The 18034-nt window shown below is 39.2% G+C and overlaps 1 protein-coding gene across 2 annotated transcripts in view; it reads right to left on the reverse strand.

Moving 5' to 3' along the window:
• The window catches only part of OCRL (oculocerebrorenal syndrome of Lowe), a 50552-nt gene extending 32519 nt beyond the window's left edge, over nt 1–18033 (reverse strand). For both annotated transcript variants that reach the window (XM_011988850.1, XM_011988849.1), the window contains exons 1-7: nt 17862–18033; nt 13691–13770; nt 10447–10485; nt 1634–1744; nt 1118–1207; nt 318–438; nt 70–231 (exon numbers count right to left, since the gene is read on the reverse strand). In XM_011988850.1, coding sequence (XP_011844240.1) covers nt 70–231; nt 318–438; nt 1118–1207; nt 1634–1744; nt 10447–10485; nt 13691–13770; nt 17862–17929 — 671 coding nt within the window. In that variant the 5' untranslated portion in view covers nt 17930–18033. The remainder of the gene's footprint in view (nt 1–69; nt 232–317; nt 439–1117; nt 1208–1633; nt 1745–10446; nt 10486–13690; nt 13771–17861) is intronic.
• Nucleotide 18034: the final 1 nt, after the last annotated feature.

Consider the following 18034-nt stretch of genomic DNA (forward strand, 5'->3'; position numbering starts at 1 on the left):
AATATCAACAGGCCACTGTCTGTTATACCTACTAACTTTTTAGACTCAGGAAGCAAAAGAGACACTAACCTGAAAGTCTGAATGTTGACATATTCTTTCTCTCGCTTTGCCAGGATATGTTTGATGAGACCCTCCCGCTGCCCAGATTGGGTATTTGGTACAAAGAGCTTCCGCATGGTGTTGGTCACTTTGGGCTGCTCCTTATTAGAAGCTTCTTTTTCACGTGGAAGCCTAGCAAATAAACGAGAGATTCAAAAGTAAAATTGTTTAAACTATAATTCTCCTACAGGGGAAATATGTTTTCACATGGGACTTACATTTTATTCACTAAAGGGGGTGGAGGTGGGGGTTCCCGGTGAATCCCAGTAGGCTGATTTTGTGAATTTATTTTCTTGTCCAAATTCATAGAAGAAAAATTGTCTTCAAATCCGAGAAGCCCTGAAAGACACAGACCCCAAAGTCAAAGGGGGAAAAAATCTAACATCCAACATATCCAGGGTAACAGGGCTTTGATTTGATCACCATTTGATCAATGGTATTACTAAACAGAAAGCTACCATAAGGGTAGAAATTACTTGGATTGGGGTTCGAAGAAGCATACCCATTCCTGAAGCACTGATATACTAATTAGAACAACAGTTTACAATAACTTGGAACAGACCAGTAATAGCTAACATTTATTGAAGACTTAGCACAATGCCTGGTTGACAGTAAGGGAATATATCATTATCTCATTTAATCATCACAAAAAACCCACAAAGTTAGTCCTATTAAAAATCTTCCCACATTACAGAAAAGAAAATGGAAGTTCAGAGTTGTTGAGTAACTCGATGAAGGTCGTATAACTAGTAAGTCCTTGACTTGGGATTCAAACCCAGGCTGTCTGGCTCTGGAGCTTGTACTTTCTACTATCCTGCTAAGCTGGCTCCTGAACAGCTACCATGCTACAGAAAGGATAAGGAGTGAATGCTGGTCAGTGGGTCTGGACTCGATAAAACTACTCTGCAGGAGAATGTGTCTGACATTGGCTTTAATCTACATCACCACATTTGGCCTGATAAAATCCACTGACTCTGCAATGACCATAGCAATAAGGGAACCAGGAACTTTTTAGTACCTGAAAAAACAGAAGGTTTGTCCTTAGTGTCTAATTTCTGGTACCAGCTAGATGAGTCCTTTTGCTCTGGAACAAGAAGTTGTGACTGAGCTGGAGAGATAAGGTTCACGGTCAGAAACTGGGAAGTCTTTCATTGAGTAGAATTTACCATAGCCAAAAGCCATTCTTTCAACATTCGTTAAAAGCAGGGGCCAGCACCATCTTTGGATACAGTGGAAGAAATTAAGGAAATGAGGGCAGCTCTGGGGTCATCTGCGGGCAGAAGGAGAATTATAGTCTATGGTAATCTATGCTTGCCATGACACTGAATATTCTGAAAACTGGCCTAGTGTCCTAAAAGCTAGGCAGATTTGTTCCCTAACCTATCCCTGTGTTCACTCCTGAGGAAAAAAAAAATCAGCTATCAGGGCTTAAAGGGTGAGGTATTTTGCCAATGGCCACTTTCCTCTGTATCAGCATGTCAGAATTCCACTCCCATTGAAATAGAAGAAAGAAAATTGCTGAGTCTTGAGTTACCTTTCTGAGCAGCAAGGACAGCTGAGAGGAACTTCAAACAGTGTTCCTCATCAGGGATTTCAAAGCGGCGCTCTCTGATCCAGTCCCCCTGAACCCGAATTTTGCAGCCACCTAAAAAGAATTGAAATCCATACATATACTGCTATGGGATAAAATGTTTTACTGGGATCATATTCTCAACTTATCAGGTTAATAGAAGGTCCAGAACACAAATATTCCAGATCTATAATATAGGAAGCACATGTACAAGATCAAGAGAGTCAGTACGACGGTGGTGGAAGGGGTGATGCAGAGAGGGAACCCTAAGGGAAGTGAGAACTCCTAGGGCTGATGAACCATGTCAATGAGCAGCCCAATCTAAGGATATGACACACACTAAAATCATACTTTCCTGCGTTCTGATCTCTCTCTCAGACACCAAAGCAGGGACCTTCGAATTCTAGCAACAGGTAAATTCCTCAAATCACCCTCCTCCCATTCCTTAGCTGGAAATTCCTACCATTTCAAGTCCAGATCATATTGTCAGAGTATCTGAAGCACAAAGGGAATAAAAGGAGTAGGATGGTTTGTCCATAAGTACAGATTAAATTTACAAAATAACTTAAAAACGGTGATACTGAAGTATTCTGAAAAGAAGCATCTACAACTCATTACCTCAAGTTTAAAATGTATGTCTTGAATAAACATACAAAAACAATATAATGACCTATGCTCAGAAGTGGTTTAGTTCAAGTACAGCCCAATTGGAAACTAGGAGAATTAGAAGCAAAGTTAGCTAGGACTTTAATTTCTTATGTGTATAACATATTGTCTCCCCTTTTCTGATGCCCTATAGTTATCATCTATATCAACTGTTTGGATGTGGTGATCCAGGAAACCTATGTACTTGTTTCTATTCTTATTGTAACTGATTTATTACATACGTTGTTTTCTCATGCCTCTGGAAACTACAAGCTCCTTAAGGGCAAGAGGCAGCATACACATGCAGGGTGCACATACAGGGAACCCAGCACTTTCAGCAGTCTAGGGTAACCAACTGTCCCAGCATTGTATGGGACTCAGAGGCTTCCTAGGACTCAGGACTTCCAATGCTAAGACTGGGAAAGTCCCAGGCAAATAAGGCTTGCTGGTCACTCTACTGGTGACAGTAACATTAGACTTCACAGACAGAAGGTATTTAATGACTGATGAACTGGACTCTTTAACAATTGTGAATAACAAATACATGAGAAAATGAAACGAAAATCCTAGTTTTTTTTTATGGTGGACATTCACTTCTGAACCTTTGGCTTTTTGTCCTCTGCATTTTTTTTTCTTGTTTCTATCTTTGTAAAGTGAGTTACAAAAAGGAAAATAAAATGATTAGTTAGAAGAAAAGAGATAAAAATGGAGAAAAAATGTGAAAGAAGGCACCCAAATAGACTACAAATAAGAAAATTAATGAGGCTGCCGCTGTAGAGAGGAAAAAAGAGAGGGAAGGAATAAAGTGTCAATTACAGCAGCCATGAAGATACAGGGAAAACTCCTTCAGGGCCTAACAAGTCCTTTCTTTCTCAGATAATTTATACTAAATGTGGTTTTAAAAGAGTAGTTTCTATCTGACATAAATTTAGAACAAAAACGCTTATTCTTTCTCACACACACAAACACACAATTCCTGAAAGACATATTTTAGCAAATACATAACTGACCTATTTAATGGGCCAGAAATTGCTTACAAAATAATGCTGGATGCTCCCTCACCATGTTGCTTGAGAAAGAGAACAAATTACCTCAAGACTCAACCTTCTACTCTTCTTGTCCATCCTAAAACCCTCTGTACCTCTGTGATCTGCAAACACTCCTACATCCTCAACTTCATCTGAATATTCTCTGCATCTCTCAGTAGTTCTCAACTATGCGTGCATTAAAATTACCAGAGGCACTTTATTATTTTTTATTTATTTATTTTTTGAGATGGAGTCTCGCTCTGTTGCCCAGACTGGAATGCAGTGGCACGAACTAAGCTCACTGCAACCTTGTCCCCCGGGTTCAAGCAATTCTCCTGCCTCAGCCTCCTGAGTAGCTGGGATTACAGGTGCCTGCCACCACATCCGGCTAATTGTTGTATTTTTGGTAGAGACGGGGTTTCACCATGTTGGTCAGGCTGGTCTTGAACTCCTGACCTTGTGATCCGCTCACCTTGGCCTCCCAAAGTGCTGGGATTTTAGGTGTGAGCCATTGTGCCTGGCCACCAGAGGCACTTTAAAAACAATATTGAATCCAGGCCCCACTCCAGGACAATTAAAACAAAATTTCTGGAGGTGAAGCCCAGGCACTCGTAGTTTCCCAGTGATCTGACCATATGTCCACATTAAAATTCAGAGTCTACCGCAAAACTGGCTGGTCCCTAGGAGGAGCACTTCTCCTACAACCCTCTCGTATTTATTTATTTATTTTTGAGATGGAGTCTCTATTGCCCAGCCTGGAGTGCAATGGCATGATCTCGGCTCACTGCAACCTCTACCACCTGGGTTCAAGCGATTCTCCTGCCTCAGCCTCCCAAGTAGCTGGGATTACAGGCACGCACCACCACACCCAGCTACTTTTTGTATTTTTAGTAGAGACGGGGTTTCACCATGTTGGCCAGGCTAGTCTCAAACTCCTGACCTCGTGATCTGCCTGCCTTGGCCTCCCAAAGTGCTGGGATTACAGGCGTGAGCCACTGTGCCCGGCCTAACCCTCTTAATGGAGTCTGTTTATATTCTCTCACATCTGAAGTAATTTTTAGTTGGTGTCTTTATTTGTTCTAATAATACCACCAGACTATTCTTTCTCCTTCTCCCTCAGGCAAAATCCTTTCTCCTTTGAGGCTCATCCACTGGAATCTACCATTTCCTCCCTTTCCTCTACAAGATCATGCACCATCCTCCCAGAAACTTCAGAATCCAAGATAAGACTCATAAGACTTTCTCTACACTCAATCTCCTGCCATTAACTTTGGGTCCCTTTAAAATTAGCACAGAAAACCCAGTCAACACCTTCAACTTCCTCATCCAATGAGATTCCCCCTCCATCTCAGCCACCACTTCCTCAGTTGCTATTGGGACCCTCTCAGTTATACCCTGGATTTTGTCATCATAGAACCACCACCACTTCATAAACCTCTAATTCAAATATCCCTCCCTGATATGTTATTCCTTCCAACTTACTTGCTCATTATCCCCACTATAACTTTTTTTTTTTTTTAACCTCATGGGAACCTCCAGCCCATTAATTTCTCCATTTTCTTACTATCCGTCAGCCCCTTCCTGTTCTCACTTCCCCTTCTACCAAACAGATGCCATCATTACTTTACACTCTTGCAAAAACCCAGAACTGCCTTACCTCTCTGTTCTTCCATGGCACCTACCTGGCTAAATACCAACCTTCATAAATCGAACTAATTGCCTTTCTGAACTTATACCTGAACAACCAGAGGAGGCAAATATGCACATCCACAACCAGATGGCTATCATTATAAATTCCTGATTGCCAATCTCAACTGGGTCCTCTATCATAGGAAGCAACCTAAGTTCCCACAGTCAATCAGTCTCCTACTACTATCTGAAACAACTGTTTCACACCTACTCATTTATCTTCAAAATTTGGATCCCCCATCTTCTTGAGCCCTCTTATTCTAAGCAGAATGCTTCAACTCATATTTCAGAGAAAAAATAAAGCTATCACATGGAAACTTATCTGTATTTGTACTCATCTCATCCTTTCCCTACTGATACAAGGAAGAAGATTCCTCCTATCAAGCCTCCTTCACTTTGAATTACAACCCCTCTGATTCTCTCAGTAATCTTACACTCACAACTATTCCCTAGACACATCCCCATATCCTTAACGCTTTTCCTTTCACTAGTTCCTCCACATTAGCATATAATCATGTTCTAAGTCCTTCTTATCTGAAAAACAAAAATCTTCCTGGAGCTCTGATTTCCCTCCAACTCCAGCCCATCTCTATATTCCCCTGCAGTCATGTTTCTTTAAAAGATACACAGTCACAGACCTCCCATTTCTTACTTGAATCCATTCCAATATGACTTCCAAACCCACTATTTATCTGAAATTGCTTTAAGTTCACCAATAACCTCCATCCCATGGATATTTTTCAGTCGTCTTATTAGACCTATTAGCAGAAATCAACAGTTAATCAGGGCTTGACATAATCTCTTCCAAAGGCTTCTATGATACCATACTCGTCTAGTTTCTCTCTCTCTCTCGTCACTAATTTTGAGTGCCCTTTGAAGTATCTCTTCCTCTATCTAACATTTAAACAGTGGAGCTCCTCAAGTTCAAACATAAATCTTTTTTCTCATTCTATACCAGTATTGTCCAATGGGACTTCCTGTGACTATGGGCATGCTCTAAACTGTGCTGTCCAATTTGGTAGCTAACAACTTGATATGCGACTACTGCAACTGAGGGACTGAATTTCTCATTTTATTTCTAATTATTTTAAATAGGCACATGTAGCTAGTGGCTACTGTATTCGATAGCACAGTCCACACACAATCACATCATCTCTTACGATTTTGAGTATCATCTACGTGCTAGTGACCCAGACCTTTCTTCTGAGATTCAAATGCATACATTCACTTGCCAATTTATCATCTACACTCAAGTGTCTCAAAAAAAAATCTCAGCAGGTGAGGTGGCTCACGCCTGCTAATCCCAAAACTTTGGGAGGCCGAGGTGGGCAGATCACCTGAGGTCAGGAGTTCCAGACCAGCCTGGCCAATAAGGCGAAACCCACATCTCTGCTGAAAGTACAAAAATTAGCTGGACATGGTGGCGGGCACCTGTAATCCCAGCTACTCAGGAGGCTGAGGCAGGGGAATAGCTTGAACCCGGGAGGTGGAGGTTGCAGTGAGCTGAGATCACGCCACTGCCCTCCAGCCTGGGCGACAAGAGCGAGGCTCCATCTCAAAAAAAAATAAAAATAAAAAAAAATCTCAAACTAAACATGACTGAAACTGAATTCATGACCCTTCCCCCTTAAGGAAAACTCATTCTTTCTGCAGTGTTCTTATTTCTGCAAATGGTACCATCATCCACAGTAATGTCAGAAACCCGAGATTCATCCTTGACACTTCCTCTCACCCCCTACACTCAAACCAATTCCTATGGATTTTACCTCCAAAAACATCTATCAAGTCTGACTGCTTATCTTCATTACTACTGCCACCACATTCTCTAGCTTATGCTATGGAAACAGCCTCCTAACTGGTCTCTCTGCTTCCATGCAAATGATGACACCCCAGCATAAAATCCTTCATATTCTTCTCATTTTTAAAATCTCAAAATTCAGATTTAATACAAGGCTTACAAGATCCTGCCAGATCTGTCCCCTAGCCCGTTTTTCTTACCTCGGTGCCCAAGACCTGTTTTAGGCACCCTGGTCTTCTTTCACTTCAAAGAAAGTGTCAAGCTACTTCCCAGCCTGGAGCCTTGTAATTCCCTTTACCTGGTAAATTCTTCTCTCTCCCATGTTAACCGGTCTCTTACTTAGCCCCTCTGGTCTCAATTTAATTGTCACTTCTTCAAAGTGGTCTTCCTTGACCACCCTCCTAATATACTTACTCCTCACATAAACTCTTAGTACCTTCCCTCAAGAGCATTTATTAAAACTACAAGTATCTGGGTCGGGTGTGGTGGCTGACACCTGTAATCCCAGCACTTTAGGAGGCTGACGCGGCAGATCACAAGGTCAGGAGATCGAGACCATCCTGGCTAACATGGTGAAACCCCGTCTCCACTAAAAACACAAAAACTTAGCCAGGTCTGGTGGCGGGCGTCTCTAGTCCCAGCTACTTGGGAGGCTGAGGCAGGAGAATGGCGTGAACCTGGGAGGCGGAGCTTGCAGTGAGCCGAGATGGCACCACTGCGCTCCAGCCTGGATGACAGAGTAAGACTCCATCTCAAAAAAAACAAAAACAAAAACAAAACAAAACAAAACCCAAACAACAATTATCTGTATCTTATCAGTTTAAAGTCTGTTTCCTATATTAAAATCCTTAAAGTATCATGACTGTACTGCTTTCTGCTATATCCCTAGAGCCTAGCGTAGTTCCTGGCACATAAAAGATAGTCATATTTTTATAGAATGAATGATTGAATTATAGGTATCTGTGTGACACTAGTAGCAAATTGCACAGAAGCAAGACCCAAAGTAGGAGCAGCAACTTTATCTTTGTCGTTCTGTACTGATTCTGCACTTACAAAAGTGCCTGACAAAGAGAAGGCACTCAACAAATAATTGTTGAATAATGAATAAACAAGGGACAGTTTAATATTAGGAAATTAGTACAATACAGTGTACCAATTGGTCAAATAAGAAAGAATGAAATCATCTCCATAAATACTGAAAAGACATTTGCTAAAATTCAGTATACATTCATAATTTTAAAAAACACAAACTTGAAATAAATGCAGTTTCTTAATTAAAAAAAAAAAAAAAACCTGTTAAATCAACAAGCAATAATGTCATTAACAGTGAAATACCACTTGAGGCATTCTCACTGAAATCAGGAGCCAAACAAGAAACATCATCGTTTACCACTGGTCCCAATATTCTCACTGGTATAGTGTACAACAACAGTAGCTACTAGAAAAGAGACAAAATTATTATTTATAGATGATTAAGGTTAGCTACCAAAATGAAAAAACAAAATGAAAAGCAAAAAAAGATTAAAAATAAATTTCAATGAAGCAACTGGATAAAAGATAAATAGCCATAACTCAACAGCTATTCTGTATACTAGTAATAAACAGTTAGAAGGGCATAGAAAAAAACTCCACCTGCAATAGCAGCAAATAAAATCCACCACAAAATACTTAACCTAAAAACTATATATATGAAGAAACTATAAAATTTTACTGAAAGATATAAAAGAAGACCTGAAAAAAATAGATACATCATGTTCCTTGACAATGACTTAATTTTATGAAGAAGTTAATTTAATAAAATTTGGCACAGACCTATGGTGAAATATTGGTCTTTAAAAAGCATATTATAAAATAATTGTAAATGACATAGGAAAATGTGACAATATAATGTTAAATGAAGATGCAGGATAAAAACTATATATGAGGATTCCATTATGTAAAAATATAAAGAGTGGAAGGAAATACATAAAAATGTTAACCACAGTGGTGATCTCTAGATTGCAGGAAAATAATCTTAATTTGATACTTTAAGCTTTTCTGAATTTATAAATTGTACATAATGAAGATGTATTACTTCTATAATGAAAAAAAATTGTTTACAAAGCATTTAACACCAATATCCAGACAATGGGAAAATGCATATTTACATTAAAATCAGGCCTGCCTAACAAACCCAAGATCTCCTTCGTGCAACACACTGTGTACCATAAAGGTTTACGTATGAAGCCCAAGGATCAAGATAAAATACGGTTTCAGTGCAAATATTACTAAATGGGTAGAAATAACCAAGGATTTTATTTAAGTGGTCACTTACCTATTTTCCCCCTATGAGCCAGTAACTAGAACTCTGGACATAGCAACACATGGCTAATGTAGAAGCGGCTACAACAAAACTAATGCCGAAAATCAAGTGCTTATAAGAGAAAAGACACAGCTCAGTTTAACTTTTCAGCTTTGAATCAAATACCTCTCTACATCAAATACAGGACGTTTCCATCTCTCATTTCAGCAGCAATTTCAGTTGTTACAGAATTGCCTTTGTTCTAATTTTGCTTTTTTAAGTGTTGTTTTTGCCTTCTCCTTTCTAAGCACAATAAGAAATAGACATTAAGTTATTTTCTCTCTTGGATACTTGCAGCTGGGGTTTACCTGGCCTTTCAGGCACAGCCTTTAAGACTTCTAAAATCCACAACCAAAGGGAAAAAAAAAAACTCAAGCCAGAAAAAAGCCTACTTAAACTGTTCAATACAAATTAATAGTGCCAAGGGCTGGGACTCTGTCTAAACAAAGTTATGTAAACCCCTAGTCCCAAGCTCAGTGCCAGTTCCCACTCATCCAAGGACTCAACTAAGAGATAAGGCAACCCATTTGATTTCGATTCATGTGGTCAGATACTCTTTTCCATAGCAACCTCACAGTAGCATCGAGTGCCCATTTTCTCCACCCCATAAAATAGGACAATTAGATGATAAACAAAGAACAGCTTGCACAGAAAGTCAAAGATGATTTGCTTCAAACAGATAAAAATGAGAGAATGGAAACACTGAAAAGAAGATCATGTTCCCTCTAATAAAGAGATGCCTTGAGGGGATGGGGCTTAAATAAAAGACTAAACTTTTTTTTTTAAAGGAATGCCTAGACAAGCAATTTAAGGGACTCTTCAGCCTTCCAAAAAATACAACAAATAAAGGAAAATATTATGACTTAATTTAAAAAGAGGGTAGGGAAAAAACTTAAAATGTAATAGCAGTTAAAAGTGACCAAAAAAACCCACCAATAAACCTTATGTGCTTTAAACATTAGCCCTTCCTACAATTAACAATTCTACAGCAATGATTTAACTGACAGCAACAATACTGGTAGCTCAATAAAGTACAGCATTAGAAAGGTAGATCATTATTTTTAATTTTTATAAAGATTCTTATCAGCCACCTGCTTTTTCTTAGGCTTAGCCTACATGTTTTTGGGAAACAATGCTAATTTGTATGGCTGCTACAGGAGCCTACAGGAAAAGATGGTAAAATAAAAAATGTGCCCCAAAAGGTGTCTTAAATGTAGTGAGTGTTCAAGTAAATATTTGTCGAATAAAAATCAAGCACATTCAGAAAGATACTCACTGTTAGAAGCTATGTCAATCAAAAGAGTTTCTTCTGCTTCTGAGATGGAAAAAAAAAAAGAGTAGGATCAGGGAAGAGAAAACCACTCATTACAACCAAAAGAATACATGCCTAACTAAATAACTGCTTCTCTCAGTCACTACTCCTAGGTCTTAGAACCTATTTTTTAAAATTCTTTTTCATTTAATATTTTTTAAAGGGATTTTTAATAGCACTAGGTTCTAAAGACTATGAGCAAATCAACTAAAATAAAAATGAACTGAAGAAGTAACCAAATGGAACTCCTCAAAGCAAATCAAGGAATGAGAAATTAATAGTACAGAATATAACAACATGTTAATTCAAGCAAAAGCAAGTTTAATTCCCCTTAACTGTAATATACTGATTTAACTCTGGGTCCTTTAGATACTTCTTTAGATACCAGAAGGCAAAGGAAGTTACCCTGAAAGTCCACAGGTGAATTCTTTCTTAACTCAGATCTATTCTATGAAAATTTCCCAGTGATCTCATCACATCTGCCCCTGTCCCACACAGGGGGGCAGAGTATACCTTCAGGTTACAACTACTACCTGTGGGCCAAAGGCCCTCCATACCCAACAGGGTGCAAAGCAGTCTGCAAGTTTAGAGTTCTCCTTATCTCTCAATGGTTCTCCTGGACTTCTTCCTTTACAACAAGTGTCCAGACCCAACCTATCTCTTCCCCTCTGATTTCTCTGGATTTGACCAACTGCACCTGCCAGACCCTCCAGGCTAATTGAATTCCGGGTACTGACTCCGTGGGATTAGCTTGGATCTACCTTGGTCAAATGGAGTAGTCTCACCTTTTTCACCTCCCTCCCAAGACTGAATTATTTATTTGGCTCCATTACTCAGGTACAACAGAAGCAACTGGCAAGAAACTAACTCATTTAATACCAGAAAGTAGTCTTGATATTATTAGGATGATTAAACAAGGGGAATTAGGGCATCAAAACATAGATATTGTATGTTTACTACTGTTCTTCATTAACTTTTAGTTCTGTAAAACCTGAGTGTTTTACAGATGGTTTTCTTTTTCTTTAGAGACGGCCTCACTCTCTCACCCAGGTTAGCATGCAGTGGCACAATCACAGCTCACTGCAGCCTCGAACTGCTGGGCTCAAGCGATCCTCCTGCTTCAGCCTCCCAAGTAGCTGGGACTACAGGTATCTGCCACCACGTTTGGCAAGTGTTGTTTTTTTAATTTTATTTTTGTAGAGATGGGGTCTCGCAATGTTGCCCAGGTTGGTCTTGAACTCCTGGGCTCAAGCAATCCTCCTGCCTCAGCTTCCCAAAACATTGGAATTACAGGCGCAGTTTACAAAATAGATGCACAGGTCAGGAAATAGAAAGGAGATGAAAATCATACATAAGACTTCCTTCAGTCACGGGGAACTATATTACATGTGTGCATGTATTTTCCCAGATTCTAAGAAGCAGCACTACGATCTAACAATCAGCAATTGATTTCTTATTAAAAATACTAAGAGAAACAGGGTAAAAGAGATCCTAGAGGTAGAGTAAAAAGGTACAAAACTAATAGGATATTAATTTAAAGTCACGTTCTTTGGCTCTTCCCCTCTGTGAAGGGCTACATCTTGAAAAGTGAGGTGGCCACAGCCACTTACTATGGCACGCAGCTACCTTGTTTAGAATGTCTCTCTCACATAGGGCAGGCTAAATAGCTATCACTTCATTCTTCTGTACAATATGGACACTATTCATTGAAGCTATTTTTAATTCTTAACACAAGCATTCTTAAAAAGTCATATCCACTAGCTTAGTATTTTCACTTACAGGAATAAATCCTTAGGAAATAAGAGATGTGCAGGTATATTTAGGTGCAGAGATGTTCATCATATTACTATTTATACTAGTGAAAAATAACCCAAATGTCAACATAGTGGAATTATTACATTATGGACCATTCATAACCTGGAATGGCATATAGCCATTAATGACATGGAAAAGTGCTCATAATACGATAGCATGTAGAACAGACAAAAAATTGTATAAGATGAGTATCACTCATGCTGCAATGTATGTATAGAAAAAAGGAAAACGCTAGGTGTTTATCTCTGAAGGATGGGAATTTAAGTGACCTATTTTCTTTACATTTTTCTGTTCTTTCCAAAGGTATTACATCATGTACATGTCACTTAGTGATTAAAAAATAGTTCAATGTAGTTTAAGAAAGAATCCATGCAAGCTAAGATTTAAGTTTTCCAAGAAAGGCCAGGCATGCTGGCTCACGCCTGTAAGTTGCCCAGCACTTTTGGAGGCTGAGACGGGCAGATTGCTTAAACTCAGGAGTTTGAGACCAGCCTGGGCAACATGGCGAAACCCCGTCTCTACAAAAATTACAAAAAAATAAAAATTAGCTGGGGGGTGGTGCACCTGCAGTCCCAGCTACTTGGGAGGCTGAAGTGGGAGGATCGCTTGAGCCTGGGAAATGACCTTGTCTTGAAAAAACAAGTTTTCCAAGAAGCTACAATTGATACAGAATGCTTCTGACTGATAAAGCCACTGGTCCTAGTGAAAACAGAATGTATTTGTTCTCTAGTATCAATTTCCTTTCTAGAGCAATGTGAGATGACAGAAGCAACACCTCCTACACAAACCTCCCAATTTTTAAGTTTCATCGTAGCAGATGAAACAACAGATTTTCTGTGCTCCGTCCCCAAATTTGAGGGCAGGAGGCCAAATATTTCCTCCCCAGAGTCAATTTTCTTATGAATCACCAATGTCAAGGTTTGAGAATCAGCACAATTGAGAATCAGCACAAGATATTACAATCTGGCAAGGTATGTTGCCAAATGTCTTAATTTCAAATAGCATGTGGAGAAAGTGCTGAATGTGTGTGAATCCAAGTGACCTTGGTACCTTATAATGAGCACTGTGTCCATTAAGCCCAAGAATGTTATTTAAATCCACATATAGGTCAGTCAGCATAAAAAACTACCTACACAGGTAATAATCTATGTACATCTCTAACCCAAGCCAAGGAAATAGGTGAGACTATAGACACACGCATATATACAAATATATTGCAATATAACCCTTCAGCATTCTTAAAGTATCATCTCCTCAACGTTATCTTTTTATGCAAAGAGTAATACATTTCATTTTACATGCAGTGACAAATTTAAATATGTATGGTATTACATAATGCAGTAATGACCAAGAAAAAACATTATAAAACTAGCTAAGCAATTAAAGCTAGTACCTTGAACACATCTGAAGTGGCTATTTATAGGAATGATATCTTGAACATGCTGTTCCTTCTCATGCAACTGGATTATTAACCTAGGAAACAGAAGAACGCATCAAAGAATAGCCACTGAAAAACCCATTTAGCAACAAAATACTTCGCTGTCCTGTTATACAAATCTAGTCTGTATTTATTAGACTTGCTGCATCTAGTTCCCTGGATCTGAGCATCATGACAGTTAGATATTGCTCTAGGCCTAAAAGGATGCTAGTGGTGATGAACATCTGATTACCCACACTGTTCTCTAGGCCATATATCCTAAAAGCAGCATACAAGCTCAAGAGCATGAATTACAGAGTATATAGCTTCAGAGTATGCATACCAGAGTGAAGAACTGACAGCTAGATGTGAAGTCCAGGGACCACAGCTATCTTTACACCATGGAATTTCTAGTACCTAGCACAGAGCCTGGCACACAGCAGTTGCTCGTGTGTGTGGAATCAGTGAATTAGAAAATTCATAAATTAAGTTTCCAATTACACTACCATGGCTTTTTACCGAAGAATGGATCTGTCTCTTCAAACAAGCATTCAGGTTCATGGAGGAGTAAGAGGCAATGCCGAGCCAGCTGGATCAGTCAAAATATCAGTGACCAACAAGGTGGCAGATACCACAACCGGATTGCCTTCAAATCCCTTGTGTTTTTTCTCTGGTTTCCAAGTTCACGCTGGTATTTCTATGAACATGAGTAAACCCGGCTCCCCAGTATGAAATCCATACTTCTAAATCCATATGTACTCCTGAAATATTAATTTTTCATTTATTATTTATCCTTAATGGCCCAGAATCGAGGTACAACCTACTGGTAAACAGCCATTCTGAACGTCAACTAGCATTCCCAAAGTCAAGCACTCTTCCAAGTATTGTTTTTAGTTTTGTTTTTGTCAGGAACACTCTGTTTCTTCCCGAGTTTCATCTTAAATATCACCTCCTCCGTGAAGCTTTCCTCAATACCCCCAAGCAGAACCAGCAGCCTTATTGCCTTTGTTTGCCCCTCTAATAGAATACTTATACACTCCATTATGGTTATATTTATTTCCCCTCACTGATTTTAGCCCCTTGAAAGCAAAGACCAGATCATAATCAGTTTTGTCTGCAGCCTAACAGATGCTCAACAAATACTGGTTGAATAAATCATCTAGCTTAATTAAGCTATAAGCAGAGGTGAATTTTAAAATGAAACTGTTCAACTTCTGACATTAAAATGTCATCATTTTGAAGGGTTTGATTTCTATTTTGTTGTCTTTTGGGGTGCTTGTTGCTTTTGCTTTTTGCATTTTCAAATGTGTTAACTTTGAAGAGGATAACCTGGGATAGGATAAGTAATTACTTAGATAGAACTAAGGGAAATAAAAGTATTAATGCTTCTTTTCTGCTCTGATCCTTCTTGCCTAATTTGCAGGGGTTTGTATTCTAACGTGACTACAGGAATATGGGGCAGGCCCCTTTCAATCTGGAAAGTTCATGAGTTGAGTGGAGAGTCCTATAAACGCAGATGGAAACCAGAAACCAGATAAAAGGCTGAGAAATCAAAGGTTAAGGAGGAAGAGCTTACTTTGAGGAAGATAAACACAAACCACTAAAATCTCAAAACATGTAAACAAGATACGGTGTTGAACATCTAGCAGTAAAGCTTCATGTGAACAGTACTGTTAAAAACTATTACAAAACAGAAATAAACTGAGAATTTAAGTGAATTCCACAAACATTTATTGAGTATTTACTACGTGTTACCCACTAAATTACGATGAAAGAGTAGGGCTAAGAATAAGCATAAAAATTCTACCTGAGTGTAATTATTCATTTCAGAATATGAAGATTAGAAATAATTGGCATACAGCAAAACAATGGAATTCAGAATTTGGTAGTTGTCAAACAGAAAAGAGTGACAAATCCTGAATGCCAACTCTGCCTTATCCCTAGGAAACGCTTTGATTTGTTCAAGGAAGGTTAAAGGTCAAACAGGCTTTTTCATAATCTATTATCCTTGAAAAAGATGAATCTTAGTGTTTGATTCCCTGTTTCCAAAAAAACCTGATTTTTAATTGTAATTTTGGTCAAGTAAATTTCCCATGGTTGACAGTAGGAACCACAGACGTAAAGATTTAAGACAGGCTTCAAGTTCTAGGATAAAAAGGCCAAAAGTAAAAAGTTCTGGACGCTTGAGTCAGAGAAGGCACCAGAGAGACAAGAACATGAGGATTACAGATGGTATTATGGTATTAGGTGTCTCCAGTAAATGCTTTCAAGAGAAACTTCTCAGTGTAATTCTGAGACATGTTACATAGGATCAGATCTCAGGTATTCTACTTCCTAATTGCAAACAAGTGACTTAACCTGTCTGTGCTTCAATTTTTGTATCTATAAAAGGGGGATGATGATATTACTATTTTATCGTAACCCTCACACATGGATTAAATGAACTAACTAATGAAAAGTGCTTAGAATAGTACCTGGCACATAAGCAGTCATTGAGTGTTAGTTATATAGCAACAACTGTATCAGTTGTTAGTTTATATATAAACTATAGTTTATATATATTTAAAACTATATAGTTTATAAACTGTTAATATAGCAACAACTATATTAGTTGTTAGTTATATAGTTGTTAGTTTTATAGTGTTATTTATATATTAGTGTTAGTTATATAGCAACCCCATACCCCCACATATACCCCCAACTATACCCCCATAACTTACACAGAATTGGAACACAAGACTTCCTTATTAGCTCAACAGAGTTCCAAATCTACTAATCCGAGGGACCACCTTCTGGGCTGTGGTCATCTCAGTAATGTAGCTATTCTATTCAATCTTCAGATTTTTGTTTTTACATTAGAGGAAACCAAGGCACAGAAGTTTTACTGGTTTGCTCAAGGGTCACCTCTCTCTAACCCACTCTAGCCTTTGGAAATGTTAGTGGTGTTCCACTTTTCTGCTGAATTTAGTTTTATTAAATTCTGAATTTAGTTTCATTAAACTAGTCTTCCAGGGTTGGATGAAATCTGGGTTTGATGAACTTCCCAATAGAGTTGACTAAGCAGGACCTAGGAAGGAGCTACTTCATAGAACTAGCTGACATCCAGTTAAAGTGGCACCAATAGTCTCAGAAAAGAGCAGGTTGGGCCAGTGGGGATTTCTTCCATGTAAATCAGACAGCATAGACACAGAGGATCTAAAAGTGGGGACTGAGGAAATTGGTTTTAGGCAGAACCCAATGTTGGGAGATGGCAAGATTTAAGTGAACAATTTTTAAACTGGGAAGGAATATTATGCCAAGAAGCCAGTGAATATCCAAGGGAGGTGTCTTGGGCACACAGGGATAGGGACCTATGATATGTAAAGGTCACTATGGATACTTTTGAGATGAGGCATTAGTGACAATAGAGGTTAGCAGCTATGGTGATAGCTTATCAAAATAATCTTTTGATCAATCATTCAACAGTATTTACTGAGTTCCTATGTCTAAGGCAGAGAGGAAGGTGACACACTGATAAAATACTGTTATTTCTATCTCTACACATTTCATTACATTTTCTAACAGTCAAATCAGTAAGTGAGGCAGTTTCTGGCCTACACTAAACCATTACTGAATTAATGAATATGCCTTCAAACAAGTGGGATAAGGGGGTAGGGAGACTGGAGAAACCAGCTGAATAGGGTTAAGACAAGTCTGTAACGTGAACAATGAGGCATTTCCATAGCATTTTTACGTTTTGTAAACCACTCTCGCATTTATTTTTCCCCCACTTATAACTCCAAAGGCTATAAGGTAAGGCAGTTAATGGTTTTATTAAACTGAAGAGTTAACTTTGGCCCAGAAAGCTTTATTGACTTGCCCAACGTTACACAACACATGTCAGTTGCAGGGGCAGGAACTAAGAACCCAGGCTTCCTGCTTCCCCGCCCATTCAGTCCTTCCACTGAGCCACACTGCTAAGCAAGATCCAGAGGCTTGGAAGTTGAGGACAAAGCCCTGAGGTTAGAGAGCACTGGCACTTCACACCTGGACCTGAACCTGTTGCCCGCGTGGCCTTAGTAGGAGGACAGTGGGTGACCCGTCGCGGTTTGGGGTTGGGAGGTAATGGCAGGCTCACCTCCTCTGTGGGAATCAGGTGGTTACTTACTCATATTGCCCGTTCCTCTGGGCTAGGGTCAGGGCGCAGGGCTCCCGGAGAGGACCCTTCATCTCCATACCCTCGACAGTATGCGGGCGCTAGTCAAGGGTCTCCTTTGGAAGCACAGTGGGGAGGAGTGGTGCACTGCGGGGCGAAGGGGGTCTTCCACCCCCCCGCCCCGG

Source organism: Mandrillus leucophaeus, unplaced genomic scaffold (genome assembly GCF_000951045.1).
Source record: "Mandrillus leucophaeus isolate KB7577 unplaced genomic scaffold, Mleu.le_1.0 Scaffold339, whole genome shotgun sequence".
NCBI lineage: Eukaryota > Metazoa > Chordata > Mammalia > Primates > Cercopithecidae > Mandrillus > Mandrillus leucophaeus.